This window comes from Macaca mulatta, chromosome 1, assembly GCF_049350105.2.
Source record: "Macaca mulatta isolate MMU2019108-1 chromosome 1, T2T-MMU8v2.0, whole genome shotgun sequence".
Classification (NCBI taxonomy): domain Eukaryota; kingdom Metazoa; phylum Chordata; class Mammalia; order Primates; family Cercopithecidae; genus Macaca; species Macaca mulatta.
In genome coordinates, this window is record NC_133406.1 from 32,237,805 (window position 1) to 32,258,935 (window position 21,131).

The 21,131-nt window shown below is 39.8% G+C and overlaps 1 protein-coding gene across 6 annotated transcripts in view; it reads left to right on the top strand.

Moving 5' to 3' along the window:
* The window catches only part of RABGAP1L (RAB GTPase activating protein 1 like), an 800,696-nt gene that overhangs the window by 585,210 nt on the left and 194,355 nt on the right, over positions 1 to 21,131 (top strand). For 2 of the 6 annotated variants that reach the window (XM_015123657.3, XM_078000316.1), the window contains exon 1: positions 15,433 to 16,039. The exons of the other annotated variants lie outside the window; for them this stretch is intronic. In XM_015123657.3, the coding sequence (XP_014979143.1) occupies positions 15,872 to 16,039 (168 nt within the window). In that variant the 5' untranslated portion in view covers positions 15,433 to 15,871. Of the gene's footprint in view, positions 1 to 15,432; positions 16,040 to 21,131 lie in introns of those variants that run through there. 6 annotated transcript variants of the gene reach the window in all.

The following is a 21,131-nucleotide window of genomic DNA, read 5'->3' on the forward strand; positions in this document are numbered from 1 at the left end:
GGAAAATAAATAATTCCAGTAAAGGAACGATAATTGTAGTTATCTTGGCTTAGTATATTATACTATGTTTAGGCAATTTTAGCGTAAAGAGAAGAAATCAAAAGCTCTTGCTTAGCACACGTGCTGGTTAGGCATTCTTGTTGGAAAATAATGCGTTCTCATTTCAGAGCAAAGACAGCAAAGCTGACTCTGGTATTTGGAGAGCTAAAGGAGTGATATTTAAGAACAGGACCATTCGAGCCCTGTAGGAGCTTTTAAGCATGTGTATTCAACTGTTCACTCTCATGTCTATAACCCGCGCTGCTTCTCCACCATTATGTGCAGACCATAAGCCCTATAGTGGTGACAGCTGCTTTTAGGCCCCTTTGCCTTAAATACAGCAGAATGCCTATATATTAGACTTTTATTTCTTGAATCTTGGCTAGATATTTCAACTTTCATTTAGGTAGCATCACATGATCAGAGCATTATAACCTGGAGTATCACTGATAGGAAAGAAATAGTAAAAAACCATATGTAAATATGTTAATGTAAAAATAAATGGAAATTTGAACTCAATTATTTGACTAATGTGTGTATACTGTCTGGCTAACTCCATTTCAAACATCTTATGCATTTACTTGTAGTTTTTAATCTTCTCTAAATATAATAACTTGTAGTAGAGACATGTGGAAGAGTCTTCCATTTACCAAAGTGATTTCTATGTCATTTTTTTGAGTTTGATTTCAGTCTTTTGACTGATAAATTCTAAGTATCTGCCCTTTTGAGCAAATAAACTTGTCAATCAGATATTTTCTAAAAGGAATATTTTTTGTTAATATTAGTTTAGGTTCACGTGGACATTGTTTAAAAATCTTTGAGAACTTTAACGATTAGATTTTATAATACTTTATTAGTTATAGCCAAGTATGCTGCTGCTTCCATCAAAACTTATACTCTGTTTCTACGTGAAATGAAAAATACTGTTTTATTTGACACTCCCCTCTTCATTGTATTGTACACACTAAAATCCAAACGGAAGCCAATAACTTCTGAACTCTAATTGTGTCCATCCTGCAAAGCATATGGGTTTGTTCACTGATTCACTTCCAGAGAACTAGACCATCATCATGAGAACCCCCACATTCCTCAAATCAAATTTACATGTTTCTGAAGGAACACCAGATGGTAGTGAGCCCTTTGCTAAATAACATTGAGTTTTATTTATTTTCTTATGGATTTTATCCTGTTTTACTATGTGTCAGTATCCCTCGCTTATTTTAGAAATCCATAAACATTGCACTTACTTTCATTTTGAACTTTCTTCTTACGAATTTAGACATTAAATAAAAGAGATATATATACTTATTATCCCCAAGTTTAATATATATATTTTTAAAAGTTAAGCTCATACTTTAATTTTATTTCTTCATGCGAGCATCATTTATTCATTTGTTTATTTACCCAATATTTATTTAAATGATCTGTGACCACAGTGACTAAAAACTGTTGCATACTAGAGGTGCAAAAATGAATATGTTGTGTGGTTAATCTTAGAGGTTCACTGGGAAGTAGGGGAGACAAACATGCATACAAATAATTGCCATAGAAGAGTTGCTATTGTAGGGTCATAAATGGGACAGGATGCAAAGGCAGAGGAGGGAGGTAATGACAGGGCTGACTTGAAAGAGAAAGTGAGGCTGGGCGTGGTGGGTCACACCTGTAATCCCAGCACTTTGGGAGGCTGAGGTGGGTGGATCACCCGAGGACAGGAGTTCCAGACCAACCTGGCCAACATGGTGAAACCCTGTTTCTACTAAAAATACAAAAATGAACCAGGCATGGTGATGCACATCTGTAATCCCAGCTACTTGGGAGGCTGATGCAGGAGAATCGCTTGAACCTGGGAGGCGGAGGTTGCAGTGAGGTGACATCGCACCATTGCACTCTGGCCTGGGTGACGGAGTGAGACTCTGTCTCAAAAAATACAGTAAAGTAAAATAAAATAAAATAAAGAGAAAGTGACATTTGACTCTTGAAAGATTAGCAAGAGAAAACAAGGAATGATGTTTTAGGCAACAAGAGCAATATATGTAGATAAGAGAAGCATCATTTTAAAAAAGCGTATTTGGGAAATAATGAGAAATTTCATGAGGACATTGGGCATGAAGGATCAAGGTGACAGATGTAATTGGAAAGACAGGATAGATCTAGCTTGTCTGAAGGATGTCTTGTGCTTTGAACCTGTGGACTAAAGGATATGGATACTTTCAAACAATTGCATGATGAAATGTTTTGTTTTAGGAAGATAATTTGGAGGCAAAAAGACTGAAATGTGAAGGTAGTGGTAATACATATGGAGAATAGTTAGGATACTACTAGAATAGTCTGGGGGAGAAATAATGAAGACTTCTTTAACCAAGACTGCAACAATAGGGATGTAAAGGGGCAAACTGAGCAGCATTTCCCAGGTACTGTAGGGAACTTGGGTACAGTGGATATGTGAGACAACGAATAGTGAGTCATTATTATTCTCCACTTTTCTTTTATCTTCCTTTAAAAAACTTCCCTGTCCTGGTCTCTCTTTAATTTTAAGGAAAAGAGCTGCTAAAATGTGTGCTTTATAGAGAAAGAAGCTTACTAGACCTTATATGTTCTCACTTACGGCTCATTTAGTGAAAACCAGGGTGTCCCTAAGCAATTGAGTAGTGATACCAGACCAGCTTCTGCATGGTACAGCTTTAATGTGTTATTGTTTGAACTTCATTAATAATTAGACTTGCAGGCCGGGCGCAGTGGCTCAAGCCTGTAATCCCAGCACTTTGGGAGGCCGAGACGGGTGGATCACAAGATCAGGAGATCGAGACCATCCTGGCTAACATGGTGAAACCCCGTCTCTACTAAAAAATACAAAAAACTAGCTGGGCGAGGTGGCGGGCGCGTGTAGTCCCAGCTACTCGGGAGGCTGAGGCAGGAGAATGGCGTAAATCCAGGAGGCGGAGCTTGCAGTGAGCTGAGATCCGGCCACTGCAGTCCAGCCTGGGAGACAGAGCGAGACTCTGTCTCGGGGGAAAAAAAAAAAAAAAAAAAATTAGACTTGCAATGAAAATAACCAGTTCAAGTGATCTTATAATCAACTTTGTGCCTCAGCATCCGGAACTTTGAGAGAGCGACTGTGTTCATTTATCAGGAGGCATTCTGCTTCCTTGTGGTGTGCCATTCCCTGACTGGGTAAAGAGTATTGTCTCTCTGGCGGTTTTGTATCAGTGAGTTATACGAAGGAGGTCATAGCAAACCACCTGTACTTTAGAAAGTTAACACAGAAACGCGGAAGAGGTATTTCTTCTTTGTGGTACTTCTCAGATGCAAGCTTGGCTCTATTTCCATAGCACACCCGTCCGGGCTCTCATTTTCTCACATTCAGTTGACTACAAGAGCTTTCTGACTTGTCTACCTTCAGTCTCTTCCTCTCTTAAGCTGTCCTGCCCTCTGCTACTAGATTAATCTTTTTTTTTTTTTTTTTTTTTTTTTTTGACGGAGTCTTGCTCTGTCACCCAGGCTGGAGTGCAGTGGCCGGATCTCAGCTCACTGCAAGCTCCTTCTCTCGGGTTCACGCCATTCTCCTGCCTCAGCCTCCCGAGTAGCTGGGACTACAGGCACCCGCCACTTCGCCCGGCTAGTTTTTTGTATTTTTTAGTAGAGACGGGGTTTCACCGTATTAGCCAGGATGGTCTCGATCTCCTGACCTCATGATCCGCCCGTCTCGGCCTCCCAAAGTGCTGGGATTACAGGCTTGAGCCACCGCGCCCGGCCTGCTACTAGATTAATCTTTCTAAAAGATTATCTTCATAGCATTCCTCACCTGCTTGTTGTCCAGTGCCCATCCTTTTAGCATTCCATTTTCATCATAATTTGGCCTCAGATGTACCTACTGGCCTCAAGTGTACCTGTTGGACACATTGAGATGAAGTCTTGCTCTGTTGCCTAGGCTAGAGTGCAGTGGCGTGATCTCGACTTACTGCACCCTCCACCTCCCAGGTTCCAGTGATCCTAGTGCCTCAGCCTCCTGTGTAGCTGGAACCACCACAACTGGCTATTTTTTTTTGTATTTTTAGTAGAGATGGGGTTTCACCATGTTGCCCAGGCTGGTCTCAAACTCCTGAGCTCAGGCCATCCTCCCTCTTCAGCCACCCAAAATGCTGGGGGTTCAGGTGTGAGCAACTGCAGTCAGCCTGTTTTGTGCTTTTAATTTCCTTCTCATTCCTAAAGTAGTTGACTGTTATATAACATGTATTATCCAAAGTTCACAGGACACTCTAAATACCAATATTATGATATCTTTATTTTTAAATATAGAAACCTTTCTCTTCTTTACCAAAAACCACAGTGACTCAGCTACTTGCATGTCTAAAATGGACTCTGCATTTTTCTGTGGCTAGTCTTTATGATGGTTATAGATCAGTAACAGCCTTTTTGGAAGCATAATATTAGGTATTAATCATGGCAATCTTAAGGAATCACTGCAGTTAACCAAGTAGACCAATTTAGTTGGACTGTTAACCAGGTAGACCAATTTAGTTAGACTGTGGTCTTTTTTTTTTAGTACATAAAAACATGGGTTCAGGGGATAAAAACAACTCAACATTCATGAAGAATGTATTTTCAGATGCTCTTACATTCCCTGATTTTTCAATACTGCTATGGTTTTTTAACAGTTTCTTTACTTATGAAATTGATATAAAATAACTGCCTTGTCATAAGAATGTATAATAACTGAGAAGGGCAAAGACTATAAGCTAATTTTACTCACCATCTGCTACATGGGAGTGACTCAGTTCATTGCTCAGCAAACCCACAAGTTACTGTGTTGTATCTCTGTGGGGTCTCATGGGGAGAACAGAAACAATAAATATTAAATCTGTAAATGTCAAGGGGTCACTTTAGTTGACTCTTGGTTGCTAAAGGAAACAGAGGTTCAAAGGTCCTGTAAAATTATAATCTTTCAAAGTGAAAATGAATGAATAGAAGAAGCTGAGACAAGGATCTTATTTTATGTTTGTTTTCCTCTCATACCCTTGTCAATTAAGATTTTTTGAATCTCTTGCTTTTCTCCACTGGAAGCCTGCCCTGATATTTTCTAATTGGGTACAGAGATAATACATAACTAGCCAGGAGTGGTGACTCATGCCAGTAATCTCAGCACTTTGAGAGGCTGATGTGGGCAGATCACTGGAGGCCAGGAGTTCGAGACTAGCCTGACCAACATAGTGAAACCCCATCTCTACTAAAAATACAAAAAGATTAGCTGGGTGTGGTGGCTCGTGCCTGTGGTTCCAGCTACATGGGAGGCTGAGACACGAGGATCACTGAAACCTGGGAGGCGGAGGTTGCAGTGAGCCGAGATCATACCACTGTACTCCAGTCAGGGAGACAGAGTAAGACTTTGTCTCAAAACAAACAAACAAACAAAAAAAAAGAGACAGGGAGAGCGAATACATAACAAAGAAGTAAGAAAACAATTTCAAGTAGTGATAAATGTCATAAAAGAAATAATACAAACTTTTTGCTGCCCTTCATTAGATAAAGATGGTAAGAGAGAAGGCCTCTGGGCTGGGCCTGGTGGCTAATGCCTGTAATCACAGCACTTTGAGAGGCCAAGGTGGGTGGATCACCTGAGGTCAGGAGTTTGAGACCATCCTGGCCAACATGGCGAAACCCCGTCTCTACTAAAAATACAAAATTAGCCTAGTGTGGTGGCTTACACCAGTAATCCCAGCTACTCAGTAGGCTGAGGCAGGAGAATCGCTTGAACCTAGGAGGCGGAGGTTGCAGTGAGCTGAGATTGTGCCATTGTACTCTAGCCTGGGTGACAAGAGTGAAAAGAAAAAAAAAGAGAGAGAGAGAGAAAGAGAAGGCCTCTGTGAGCAAAATGACATTGGAATCCAATGTTGCAGTAGAGCTAGCTGTATGAAGATCTGCAGCAAAAACAGTGCAGGGCCCTTCCGAAATTCTGCTGAATCCATCTGAAGCCATGAGTGTGTGTGTGTGTGGGGGGGGGGGGCGTATGTGTTTATGTATGTGGGGAGAGCTAGAATGGGAGGAGGCTGTGCAATCTATTACCACCTTTGTTTCACAACATGGACTTGTCCGTTTCAAGAAAAAAAATGAGGCCAGGCACAGTGGCTCACACCTGTAGTACCAACACTTTGGGAGGCTGAGGCGGGTGGATCACTTGAAGTCAGGAGTTTGAGACCAGCCTGGCCAACATGGTGAAACCCCATCTCTACTAAAAGTATAAAAATTAGCCCGATATGCTGGCACGTGCCTGTAATCCCAGCTACTTGGGAGGCTAAGGCAGGAGAATTGCTTGAACACAGGAGGCAGAGGTTGCAGTGAGCCAAGATCGTGCCATTGCACTCCAGCCTGAGTGAAGGTGAGAGACTACGTCTCAAAAAATAAAAGAAAAAAAGAAAAAAATGAATGTCCCTATCTTGACATATTAATTTTGTAGAAATAAATTTACTTGCTAATACATGGGTTGGCCCATATAACTCCTCCGTTGAAAATATTATTTTTTACAATGACAGCTATTAAACTATACTTAGCATTCTATGTAACATGAAGATGAAGATGTTAGAGATTGCAAATTTAATATGAAATTGGAGATGGACCATAGGAAAAAGGTAGAGACAATTCACAACTTACTAGGATGAATACAACACCTCATTATTTTTTAACAACAAGGACAGTACACACACATAAAGATAAAAAAATGCTGGTCTAGCTTGAGAGGATCAGGGAATAGTCTAGATTCTATACACGATAATTTTAATCTGATCAATTCACAATTTAAAAACAGGCTTCTGCTAACATATGTTTATACATTCTGCTTAAGCTTGAAAATAAATATGAGCTTTATCCACACTGCCTAGGAAGGGGGATGAACGAACTGAGATAGCATTCCATTTTCAAGTCTGTGCCACTAACATGGCTTCAACAAAGCAGCTCTTACAGAGACGCTGTGGCTGAGCTGCCAAGGATGTAGCTCCTTGAACTGTTCATTTGGAAAAGAGAGTGCTTATCAGTTCAAAATTGAGAAGGCAGATGTGCTTTATTATAACAAGTGTGTGTTTAGAAGTGACAGTTCTCAAGGCAGACTTGTGGATACCCCTTCTCAACTCAACCTAAGAATCTTAGATTCTTTCATACCAGATGGCAGGCGCAGGCTCCGGATCAATTCCATGTGGAATAAAGTGGTGAAGCATAATCTTTCTAATACAATAGGTTCTTTATGGGCCACATTAATTGAAAGACCAAATTACAGTGCAGGAAATGCTAGGTTCCCTGCCGTGCATCTGTGCTCTGAAGATCTTGGCTTCCTGGCTTTCCCTCTGACAAGTTTTATGATCATGAGCAGTCACTTATCTACTGCCTCAGTCTTTTCAATAGGATAAACATGTTAGACCTTGGTGTTTTCTAGGGTCTAACAAGGTTTCATTACTTTATTATTTTGTTATATCTAGAGTATCTGTTTCAGTGTGGGCAGCCCTATGAGAGATACTGTCCAAAGCGTGTTCTTGAAGCAGCAAGCATGATTGTTAATAGTCTAGAATGGTCCAGAAACCAGCTCATAGGAGACCCAGTTAGCAGCAGGGATGATTAGCTTAGAGAAAAGAAAGTTAAGATTCTCTTTGAATATTTTAATTAATGTCACATGGAAAACAAATAGACTTAGTCTATGTTGCTATAAAATATTTAATTGAGGTGACTCTTATAGTAAGTGCTCTAACCACAAAAGGAAAAAAACAAGACAAAACAAAGGGAATAGGAGGAAATTTTTAGAGATGATGAATAAGTTTATGGCACTGATAGTGATAATGGTTTCACAAGTGTATACTTATGGCAAAGTACATCAAATTGTACACATAAAATATCTACAGCTTTCTGTATGTCAGCCATATTCAATAAAGCAATTAAAACTATTTATATATAACTGAGCCTAGTTACTAGAAGTTTCAGATGTCTGGCTTAGTATGTACAGTATAGTCCTTTCCTAAATGTCCAGTAATAAAATAAGCAGCCTATTGAGCTACATGTCAATAATGACATAGAAGTAGAAACAGGCCAGTGCAGTGGCTCACGCCTGTAATCCTTGCACTTTGGGAGGCCAAGGCGGGTGGATCATCTGAGGTCAGGAGTTCGAGACCAGCCTGACTAACATGGGGAAACCCCATTTCTACTAAAAATACAAAATCAGCCGGGTGTGGTGGCGAGCACCTGTAATCCCAGCTACATGGGAGGCTGAGGCAGGAGAATCACTTGAACCCAGGAGGCAGAGGTTGCCACCACACTCCTGCCTGGTTAACAAGAGTTTAAAAAAAAAAAAAAAAAAAAGAAGAAAGAAAAACCAATTAGAAACAAAATGACTCTCTATGGACCGTAAGACATTCTTACATTAATAAAGGCATTACAGTAGAATCTGATCACAAGGATTGGCAGTAGGTATTAGTGATGCTACCAAGACTATTCAGAATGTTATTAAATTGCTTTTGGTAGGGGAAAGTTCTCCCTTCTATTTAAAAACCAAAAACCTTCTTTAACAGTTATGCCTTAAATTTTACAAGGTTAGAGCATTCCTTACAAACTAGGTAAGTCTACAATATTTTACAGAGATGCTATAAACATGTGACCTCAACCACCCACCAAAATGTCAGGTAACTGCACAGTATCTTTTATATTGTACTCTAATTCTTCGATGTTTGAGTTCCAACTATAAAATAATGAGACTCATTTCCCTGTGATATGACTTGTAAACTCAGTCTCATTACATTTCATTTTAGCTTTTCTTTAAGTAGCTTGAATAATCCATAAAGTTAGAAGGCAGCATCTGATCTGTCTTTCTATATCCAGAAGCATATAGTACAGTGTTGAGTAAAATCAAGACTTTTTTTTTTGAGATGGATTTGCACTCCATCACCCAGGCTGGAGTGCAGTGTCATGATCTTGGCTCGCTGCAACCTCTGCCTCCCAGGTTCAAGCGATTATCCTGCTTCAGCCTCTCCAATAGCTGGGATTACAGGTATACACCACCACACCCAGCTAATTTTTGTATTTTTAGCAGAGACAGGTTTATGCTATGTTAGCCAGGTTGGTCTCGAACTCCTGACCTCAAGCGATCCACCCACCTCAGCCTCCCAAAGTGCTGTGATTACAGGCATGAGCCACCGCGCCCAGCCCAGAATCAAGACTGGAATGAAAGAAAGAGTGTGATTTGTGCAGGATTGTACAGTACCACAATGGCACTACTACTCACTGTGTCACCTGTATTTTGACCTGTTTGCTGGATCTTAGGAACTTGCAAAATTATTGAAGGTTCATGTTTTTAAAAATAGTCAATCAGGCAAAGAATAGCTAGAGAATTAGGTTTCACTCTCCTAGTCAAGAAGGGCATGGATCCTTTGCTACTTATTGATGTGTCTGTGACTTAGTGAACCAAAGAGGCAAGTGATCTGACAGGAATGTCTTTTCAGTGTTTGACTAACTCTCTTTCTATTGTGAATATATCCAAAGTTCTTTTTGTCTTTCTAAACCCTAATCCAGATAAACACAATGTATTTTTACACATTTTCTTTTCTTCTACATGACTTCCTGAAAAGAATGAAAAAAACTACTAGTTATTGAGCACCTACCATGTGCTAGGCACTATGAGAGATTCCTTTGTATGCATTAATTTATTAAATTTTCAGAGCAGCTTTGCCAGCTAGGTGACGTTGCCATACAGAATCTCAGAGGGCTAAGTAATTTATTCATGTCCTACAGCTAGTAAATGTGACTAAAAGATAATGTAATAAGCAATGCCCTGTTTTGGTCTTAGAGATATATTTAATTCTCGTTACTCTAGGATTTGCGTCTAGGTCCATCCCAGTAGTATAAACCCAATTCTGTCTGCATCTACTGTGGACAACAGAGACATGCCTACCTCATAGCACACAGTGTGTCACTCCTTTTACAGTGTCCATCACACCCTGCTTTATCTTTGTATTTGGATACCTCCCTGATTTTAAGCTCCTGCAGGTCAGAAAGTGTTTCCTTTTTCATTTTTGTAACTACTGAAATAACTACCTAGCATGTTTTGTTACATTCAGTTTTCTTAATTATAGGTCCATGAATTAAGTCAAATGTGCTTTTCATTTTACAATGGAAATCTATGTGTGTCCTCAACATGTCTGATAACCATGACACAGTGGAGTGGTTCAGGAAGAGCATTCTGAAGTGCAAGGCTCTAACTGGGATAGCAGCACTGACCACCTGCTTCCAGCACTCCAGAGAATGACACTTCCAGTCATTAGACCATGGCTTTGGGACCATCACCTGGTTTTTTTCCCTTACTTTCTCTCATTGGGTATGAAAGGATTCAGAGTATGTCATCCCCCAATATATCACTTTGCCATAAGGATTATTTTGAGGTAAAGGCAATTGAGAAAAAGCAGACACAGGATGAGCTCTCTGCCATCCCCCATGTGCCTGAAAGTCAAACATAAATTCCTCTTGTGAAGGTACCTCCCCATTCACTTTCCATACCAGGAAAGAGATAGCAACCTTATAACTGGAGATGAGATGGCACCAAGAAAGAGTCTATACAAACAAACCTTATTAACTAGTCTTTATCTGTCATTAGTTTCCCCATATATTTGCCTTCCTATAATTTGTCACCCTAGAAGCTCAAAGTCCTTTTCCTTTGTTTTATCACTTCTCTACAAAAGTATTGTTCCTTCTTAATATGCTGATAAACCCCAAGTCCCAAGTTTTTGTTTTTCTGAGACAGGGTCTCACTCTGTCACCTAGGCTGGAGTGTAGTGGCACAATAGTGACTCATTGCAGCCTCAGCTTTCCAGACTCAAGTGATCCTCCTACTTCAGCCTCCTGATTAGCTCAGACTACAGGTGTGTGCCACCATGATTTATTATTATTATTATTATTTGTAGAGACAAGGTTTTTGCCACATTGCTCAGGCTGGTCTTGAACTCCTGGGCTCAAGCCATCTGCCTGCCTTGGCCTCCCAAAGTCCTGGGATTATAGGTGTGAGCTATTGTGCATGGCCTCAGCTCACACCTATGAGCTGAGTTGTAACCACTGGCCAAGTTGTAACCACTCCTTTGAGTTAGTCATTACTGAGTTTCTCCATGTATGTGCATACTGCATTTGTTAATAAAGTTCTGTTTATGTTTATCTTGCTAACCTGTATTTTCTCAGACTTATTTGCAGGGCCCCAGGCAGAGAACCTAGGAGAATAGAGGGAATAAGTTTTTCTCCTCTATAGGTGATTCATCCAAAAGAAATGTGAGAAATCATGCATTATTAATTAGTTAAATCAGAAGAGTTTCTTTTCTATTATTCCATTTTATGGACTACTTTATAACTCAAAAATTTCTTCTGTAAAGTGTTCTATTGGGTGCATGCCTGTAATCCCAGATACTAGGTAGGCTGAGGTAGGAGATCCCTTGAGCCCAGGAGTTCAAGATCAGCCTGGGCAACATAGCAAGATCCCATCGGAAAAGAAGAGTGTTCTGTGATTTATTACTGAATCTCAACAGCAATAAAAAAAGTATTTGGGATTTGGGGAGGAAGAGGAGTTTTGAAAAGCTCACTGAAATTAATGATGCTTTTAGAGCTTCAAAAACCCCTAGAATCTCTTTTTTCATTTCACCAAGTACTGTTCTAGAAGAATCATTTTACTTGATATTGATGGACATCCTATTCTGAAAGAATATCCTGAAAAAAGGACCAGAGCAGAAATGATGGAAATTTTGAATGCAAGGATTTTTGAGGGGAAGCATAAAGGAAGCATGAGGGATTTTTGATGGGGAAACTGAAATACATGACCACTTGTGGTTGTGCCTTGTACACAGCATTTTGTTAAATGTACCTAAATGTTTTAAGTGAAACTTGGTTTGCTCATTAAGATATCATATTTTGCTGGGCACAGTGGCTCACGCCTGTAATCCCAGCACTTTAGGAGGCCAAGGCGGGTAGATTATGAGGTCGGGAGTTGAAGACCAGCCTGGCAAACATGGTGAAACCCTGTCTCTACTCAAAATACAAAAATTAGCCGGGAATGGTGGCACGTGCCTGTAATCCCAGCTACTTGGGAGGCTGAGGCAGGAGAATGGCTTGAACCTGGGAGGTGGAGGTTGCAGTGAGCTGAGATTGCGCCACTGCACTCCAGCCTGGGCGACAGAGTGAGACTCTGTCTCAAAAAAAATAATAAAAAAGTCATATTTTAATTATTACATTTAATACATAGTATGTATGATTTTAACTTCTTTTTGTGCGCATCAGAGCCAAACCATACAGTTCCAAAATCACTTGATTAATTTTCACTTATTTTTACTGGACTCTTTTGGGGCAAGTCCTGTTTCTGATTTATATAAGAAAAAATGCTTCTGCTAGTACTTTTCAAGACCCAGTTAGTTGAGTGGAAACATCTTCCCTACCCTTTAAAAAGTCAACTAGAAAAAAATCCTATAACCTAAGAAGTGACTGAATTCTTCATTCACATTTAAGAGCAATTCAGGATATTCCCTTGTTCTTAAATGTGAAATGTCCATGGCAGTGCTGTTCATAGTAGTAGCACTGCTATGTAGCATAGTCCTATCAACCAAATTTAATTCAGAACACCAGTATGTATACAAGGTAAAAATGGAGCTGAGGGGTGTGTGTGTGTCTAGTGTGCATATGTGTGTATGTGTATGTGGTGTTGGGTGTGTGTGTGTGTGGTGTGTGAGATGTGTGTGTAGGGGCTGTATGTATGTTGTGTCTGCGGGTATGTGTAGGAGGGTGTGGGGGGTGTGATGTGTAGGGTGTATGTGGTGTGTGTGTGGGGGTGTGTATAGTGTGGAGTGGGAGTGTGGGTGTGTGGGGTGTATGTGGGGTGTGGGGAGTGTGTGTGTGGTGTGTGTGGGATGTGGGGAGGTGTGGGGGGATGTGTGTGTGTGGGGGGTTGTGTGTTGTGTGTGTATGGGTGTGCGTGTGTGTTTAGGGATAGAGTGTGAAAGGCCCAGAACCTCTTCCCTCTTATGGTCTCCCTCTTCCAGCTGAACCTATCCTCATCCTAGGCAGTACATCAAACATTTACTCCAAAACTTTAGGGACCTGAAATTTACTTGTATATATGTAATATTCTATGCTTATGATCATTTTACATTAAGATATTTACTTTGCATAGTTTTTTGTTTTTGTTTTTAGAGATGGGGTTCCACTATGTTGCCCAGGCTGGAGTGTAATGGCTGTTCACAGGCAGGACCATAGCACATTACAGCCTGGAACTCCTGAGCTCAAAGGATCCTCCCACCTCAGCCTCTGGAGTAGCTGGGAATACAGGCACACACTACTGTGCCTAGCTCTACTTTATATAGTTTGTTAAGAAATCATTTTTGGCACTTTGGGAGGCCGAGACGGGCGGATCACGAGGTCAGGAGATCGAGACCATCCTAGCTCACATGGTGAAACTCCATCTCTACTAAAAATGCAAAAAAAAAAAAAAAAAAATTTAGCCAGGTGTGGCCTGTAGTCCCAGCTACTTAGGAGGCTGAGGCAGGAGAATGGCGTGAACCCGGGAGGCGGAGCTTGCAGTAAGCTGAGATGCTGCCACTGCACTCCAGCGTGGGCAACAGAGCGACACCCCGTTTCAAACAAATAAATTAAAAAAAAAAAAAAGAAATCATTTTTGGAAGAAATAAAAGGCTTGACAGCAACATATAAATATTTCATTTAAAATGACTTGCTAAGTAATACTTTAAATTTTTTTTTGTTTTGTTTTGTTTTGTTTTTTTTGAGACGGAGTCTTGCTCTGTCGCCCAGGCTGGAGTGCAGTGGCCGGATCTCAGCTCACTGCAAGCTCCGCCTCCCAGGTTCACGCCATTCTCCTGCCTCAGCCTCCTGAGTAGCTGGGACTACAGGCGCCCGCCACCGCGCCCGGCTAATTTTTTGTATTTTTAGAGACGGGGCTTCACCGTGGTCTCGATCTCCTGACCTTGTGATCCGCCCGCCTCGGCCTCCCAAAGTGCTGGGATTACAGGTGTGAGCCACCGCGCCCGGCCTTAAATGTTAAATTTCTTAAAATTTTTGTTTTTCTGAGATTTTGGAAAAACGAAACCAAATAATATATTGTTAAGGGAGGCAGAATCTCTCTTCCTATTTCTTTAAGCTCATTTTCATAATTAATCTATTTCTTTAGGCCTACAGACATAAATCAACAAATATGTTTCTATTTGGTTATTTGTAGATACATAACATATTTGTCAGAGTAGAAAACTAAGACTCACAAAATACATGCTCTGGCTCTCTTAGCCTTGTTTCTCTTTGTACCATGCTATAATTTTTATGGAGAAACCAACCTGGTACTTAAGAGAGCAACTACAGAACCACAGAATCAAGATGCTGAATATGGATTAGTTAATTGTTAGGATAAAGTTAAGAGACTGTCCCTACGGTGATTTTGTCATTTTGCCTTCATTTGGCTACAACTGATTATTTATTCACAAGTAAATTAATATAACACATTAGCACTAAGACTGTAAAATTTTGAACTATGGATAATTTTTATATTATTACTGGGGAAGGATTAATTTGATCAGAGATTATCAGAACATGTTTTCAACTATTAGCTGAGTGTTTGTCAAGGTCTGTGGCATACAGAAGTTATTTATGCTTTAAGAATTTCAATTTTAATAGTTCTTTAAATGTATACTCTTAATATGTGGTAGGTTTTTATTATTTATCATATTGCTTGTTTACAAAAAATCTTCCTTTTAATTATGGTCAGCCTTCCCAGAATCCTGAGATGCTTCTTGTATTTGCATTACAAAAAGTCATTATTATTGCATAAACACTTCAACTTGAGGGTGTGTCATTTCTTGGATGCTTGGTCTTTCGCTCTTCTGTCCATACTCTATCAGTTCACCCCAATACCTCTCTTCTGTAGCAGTTTCAGTCATCTAATAAGGATTGGAACATCCCACTTTAAATACAAGATCTGTTCTTGTTGTTAGAAAGCAAGAGTGAATAAAGGTCAGCCGTTCAGATGACTGGCTGTCTGATTTTTTTCTGTGGGCATCACATGTTAGAAAAAGCTAGTTCATCTCTCTGTGGCTTAGGATTCAACAGCATAAGCTGTCAGACTAACACTGATTGAAGGTAGACTGAGAGGGGGAAGCGCATCTGTCCAATGGCTCGCCATTGGCTTCTTATTACAGCATTCTCCCCTGAGACACACTCTGCATGCTCATTCACCTACCTCCTCCTCTTCCCTCCCCTTCCTTTCCTACCCCTTCATTACTGATTCACAGCGAGAGGCAGCAGCAGCAGCAGCAGTAGCAGCAGCAGCAGCAACAACAGCGCTGCTTGTCACGAATCGGGATTGCAATGAGCTCATCCTTTTCTCCTTGCAGCTTCACAACTGCCCTGGCTTCCTGGCTACTGCTGCTGCTTCTTCTCACACATAGACACACACACACCCTTTCTCGCACACACATACACACACTCACACATTCTCACATGCTAGACCCTTCTAAGCAGCTTGTCCGTTTTTACACATGTATCTGAACTCTCCTGCATCACTCTTGGCCATTTTCTTGCATTCGATTGCTTTTGCCGTTTTTAATTTAGATCAGTACTTGATTTCATTTTCATTTTCCAGTCTACTTTGGGGATCTCGCAGTGGATAATTTAGCCAAAATGTTTTTCTTGTGGAGACAGTAGCTGACAATTCCCACCACAGACTGGCTTGTATATCCTCCCAGGGAGACCTAAACCTGGCTCCCCTCCCACCGCAGTTCTTAAAATTGTGGATAAGAGATCCATCTTTCTCATTCTGGATACCTACTTAGTGCTCATGGAAGAAGGGGTGCCCTGCCCAGCCCCAGCTGCTAAGCTCACACCTCCTGTCAAAAAGTCCCAGGACATGCACGACGAGAGGAGCAAGCTGGTGAATGAGTATGCGTGTCGAGTGCTGGAACTTCTGGGGATGGGGCATCGTCTGTTTGTGCCTCGGCTTCTGGCGGTGAGATTGTTTTTCATTGAACTTCATTTGTAGGGAATCTGCTTTCCTCTGTGAAAATTCCTTGTATCTCTGAAAGAGGCTTGTGGTCTCTGGTTTTCTTCTCCTTCTCCCCATTCTGCCGAGAAGGAAGTGCTGAGTGACCACTGCTGTGCAGCTCATTTGGAGCCTGGTCCACACCACCCCTTAATTGGTTAGAGGAAATCATGGCTCTTTTCTCAGAGCCCAGGGTCACATTAGTGGCATTATTTCTGTGGCAGCAAAAAAATGGTTTTCTGCCTGGCTAGGCTCAGCAATAAAGCAGAATACCCAAGTGCTTGATGTAGGCATTCTGTTATTTGTATCTACAAAGGGTTAAATTTTACAACAGACATAGCAACTTATCTAGACTGCTTGTGGTTTGCTTTCTAACCTCCCCATTTGATTGCCAATTTGATTGTTGTTTTGTTTTGTTTTCTGATAGAGAATTTTACCACCTAAAAATACTTTGGTAGGAAATTGTAGGTTTGTCTCCTAGAATGATTGAACTGTTTATCTGTGAAACAGCTTAAAGCTGCTGGCTTCTGTGCTGTGAATCTGGGAAGTCTGACTTGCTTGTTATTTGGTTTCCTGAATAAGAGAAAAATCACCTTTCCTCCTTTCCTACCAAGGGTTAAAATTAAATACCCACAATCACTGTTGCAGGCTTGAGAACTATACCTAGCAACTATTCCATAAGGTAATTGGTTTACAGTAGTCCTATACCATTATGTGGTAATGGAATAAGAATAATTTAGCCTTGTCTGTTTTATAGAATGGAGTTTAATACCATTTTAGACTATTTCTTCATTATGGTTCTCTCATATTAAAGTCTTTTCAGTACAGTATTTACATGACTGAATTTAACTCTTTTCTCTCACATATCTCCCTTCACTATAGTTCATCTCTATTTATACTTATCTTTACAATTACTAGTTCAGTCTTTATGTATGTATTTACATGCAAGTATAATTTCTTCTGTACAATCATAACAGACGTGTTAGGTAGTCATGTAAATAAAAAATTTCCCATCCTAAGGAAAGTCTATTTGTCATTGCAAAACAAAGTTTGATGCAATGACTGGCATACAATTATAGGGGGGGTATTTTTGAGAAATACAATTGGTTTGTCATTTAAATAAGAAATAAAAAGAGCTGAAGACATGTGTTTTAATGTCCAGGTGAGGTCATTATTTCCATGAACCCCATCTTTTTCTTAATAAAGGAGAAAACTAAGGATTCATGATTCTGTTAGAAAGGGTTTTTATTATTATTATTATTATTTTTGCAAGTGAAATAAGCATTTTATTTCAGGAGTTTTGATATTGTGAAATGCTAAACTATATTTCAACAAATTCTCTACATCTCTGAGGAATCAGGATTGGTCTAATATATTTCTGCATCCTAAAGACCACTCAACTTTGTGACTCAAAGGCTTTCAATGGTAACCTTCCAGTAATTTGGTACCACCTCTCTTTGGCATTTACATTTTCAGTGTTTTGAAGGAAAACATAAATTGGTAATTAAGAATATTTTGCGTATTCAACTCTGCATTAGGGATGAATTTAAACTGCCTCTAGTTTGAAAAAATTAATTAGCAATAAAATCCACAGGGAGTTGGGCTCTCAAGCTTGAGATCTTTGGAGGTGATGTATATCTGTGTGTTGCAATTGTACCAACTCTGTTTGGTTGCCAAATTAGGCATCTGAAGTAGCACATCTCTCAGGTGGTCTTGAGACATTACTTAGGCTCTATCAGTTAGAGCCTAAGTAATAATGCCACTTGCATTATGTGTGAAAAGCGTATGCTAGGCCAGACGCAGTGGCTCATGCCTGTATTCCCAGCACTTTGGGAGGCCAAGGCAGGCAGATCACCTGAGTTTGGGAGTTTGAGACCAGCCTGACCAACATGGAGAAACCCCATCTCTACTAAAAATACAAAATTAACTGGGCGTGGTGGTGCACGCCTATAGTCCCAGCTACTCGGGAGGCTGAGACAGGAGAATTGCTTGAATCTGGGAGGCAGAGGTTGTGGTGAGCCAAGATCGCACCATTGCACTCCAGCCTGGGCAACAATAGCTAAACTCCATCGCAAACAGAAAAAGAAAAAGAAAAGCATATGCTGATTTATCTTTGGGGCTACTTGAAAATCTCTGGCTTTGTTTTACACCGTTGCACTTGAAAAATTATTGTTAATACCAGGATACTCTACATTTTTGGAAATTACAAGTTCTTTAATTAGCAATATGGCTGTGAGTTAGGATCTGCTGTTCAGTAAGTTACTGCTCAAAGTTTAGCATGTGTACCAGGGGGAAGTTGTTCAGCCTTGTGTTATTGAACTGGCTAATAATGTGGGATCAATGGCTAATCTGCACAGGGCAGTCCTAAGAGGAATCCTGCTACATGCGGTTTTGCAATCTTTTCATTTCTAGTCAAGAGAAAGTACTAAAGTTAAAATATCTCTTTACCTTTTTAGTCATGTTTTAAACATGAATGCTTGTGGATTAAGCACATACAAGTATTTTATTTTACTTTTAAGACCCCAGTATTTTTTTTTTCATTATAAAACAAGTCATTTTTTAAAAAATCAAATAAATGAAGATTTACCAAGACAGTGTTGTGGATCTGGGCTCTGAGCCTTATTACTTATTGTTCTCTGATTCAGAGAGGGATCATCAAACTACTAGAACTCTAGGCTTCTATAACCTTCAGTTAAGAAGGTTACTGATATAATAGAGGATGCACATTTGGAATTTTTGCTTGTTACCCTTCAAAGGTACACCCAGTAAAGGACAATTTTCCTTTAATTAATCAGGTATAAGCATCTCATTTTAGATATTACCACAAGGCCTAAATTCTGTACGTAGATTCACCAAACATGTTTTTTTTTTTTTTTTTTTTTTTTTTTTTTTGTGAAATTAAAATACTGAAACAGGAGATGCAAATATCCTAGACATCAGCTAAGTGGTATTTCCCTTTTCTAAAGCCTGTACTTTCAAATGATTCTCAGAGCTCCAGAAATTTTTACCTGAATAAAAATTCTGTTAGATACCGTAACTAAAGGAAAAACAAGCCATTTAGGGTAAAGATAGTGAAGATAAGAAATAGAATCACAGTTAGAATTTTTTTTTTTCAAATAGTCCCCTAAAAGAATCAAACCTAGAATCTGCTGCTTATTAGAGGCCCTTAAAGAAAGATTTATTCAAGAATAGAGAGAAGTTTGGAATAGAAGCATCTGGAGCTAATACTCAAACAGTGGAACTATTTCCACCCACCTTACCTCTTTCAAAAAAAAAAAATCAGGCCAGGCGCAATGCCTCACTCCTGTAATCCCAGCACTTTTTGGGAGGCTGAGGTGGGCAGATCACCTGAGGTCAGGAGTTCAAGACCAGCCTGGCCAACATGACAAAACCCCATCTCCTAAAAATACAAAAATTAGTCAGGTGTGGGGATGGGCGCCTGTAATCACAGCTACTCTGGGAGGCTGAGGCAAGAGAATCACTTGAACCTAGAAGGCTGAAGTTGCAGTAAGCCGAGATTTCACCACTGCACTCCAATCTGGGTGACAGAATGAGATTCCGTCTCAAAATAAATAAATAAATAAATAAATATCACCTTAAAATGTGATACTCTTGCACTGAATTTTTCAGTGGGAAAAACACATTGAAAATGGTATCAGCAGTGGCATGTGGCCAGAGTCCATACTCTGTAAGTGTGTGATATTTGGAGAAGGAGGAGAAACTTTGACTTTACTCGTGTTCAGAATCTCCCCTTTTCCCTCTGGATTTTTTCTTTTCTTTTTTTTTTTTTTTTTGAGATAGGGTCTCAGTCACCCAGGCTGGAGTGCAGTGGTGTGATTTTTGGCTCACTGCAAGCCCCACCTCCCAGTCTCAGGCAATCCTCCCACCTCAGCCTCCTGAGTAGCTGGGACTACAGGCGCCCCCCACCATGCCTGGCTAATTTTTATATTTTTTGTAGAGATGAGGTTTCATCTCATCTCTACAAAACTTGAAAGGCTGTTCTTCACCTGGGAAATTCTTGCCAAGGCTGCTCTAAAACTCCTGAGCTCAAGCGGTCTCTCCAGCTTGGCCTTCCAAAGTGTTGGGATTATAGGTGTGAGCCACCATGCCCGGCCTCCCTCTGGATTTTTAATTTTTGCTACTTATATGCCATAAGAAGTTATCAAACCATTATATGTTAAAATTAGTGTTAGCTAGAGTTTGAATACAGCTACTTATTTTCCACAGTGAATCGAAGGAGGGTTGATTATACATACGCAAATGATCTAGCTGTCCCTTTTAGTAGCCATTTTAAGGTTTTGTTTTGATCAGATTTCTTATGCTGATAAATTGCATCGCAATCTTGTTTGTTTTTAACTTTGTGGACTTTCTTAAAACATTAATTTTAAGGAAGGATGAAAGAGCAGAGGAGAATTATGTCTTCCCCTTTTACCTCTGTTGTTAACAACTGCAAGGATTGCTCTTTAAAGAGAGATTACAACTTATAACAGAAGTTAAAAACCCAAATGCAGAAGTTGCCATGTATACTTCTGATACCCCCAAAAAATCTAAAAATCAATTTTTATATAAAAATAAGTCCTAAATATATTCCGTAATTTCCATTTTATACATCTTGACTTTTGAATACTGGATATGCTTTAAGTGGAGCCTTAATAAATTCATGGAACAAATTTATGTCGATATCTATTGTGTGCCAGGCAATTTGCTTAATTCATATCACTGGGGTAAGTGCAAAGGATACTTACATTAACATTCTACTTACCTTTCCCTCTGGGTATTTCTTCCTACCTACTTGAAAGGAAAAAGAAGTAGGACTTGTTTAAATGACTTTACTTTTATCTTTTTATATAGTTCTATTCAAATGAAGAAAGAAGTAATGTCACCTTTGAAATGTAATTGGTAAACATGGTTCATATTATTTAAAAGGATTTGTCAGAAAGCTCAGGGAGCAAAAAGACGGTTGTTTAGTAGAGCCACTAATTTCAAAAAGTTATCCTTTATTAGTTCTCACTTTATTTTATTTTATTTTTGGAGCCAAAGTCTCACTCTGTTGCCCAGG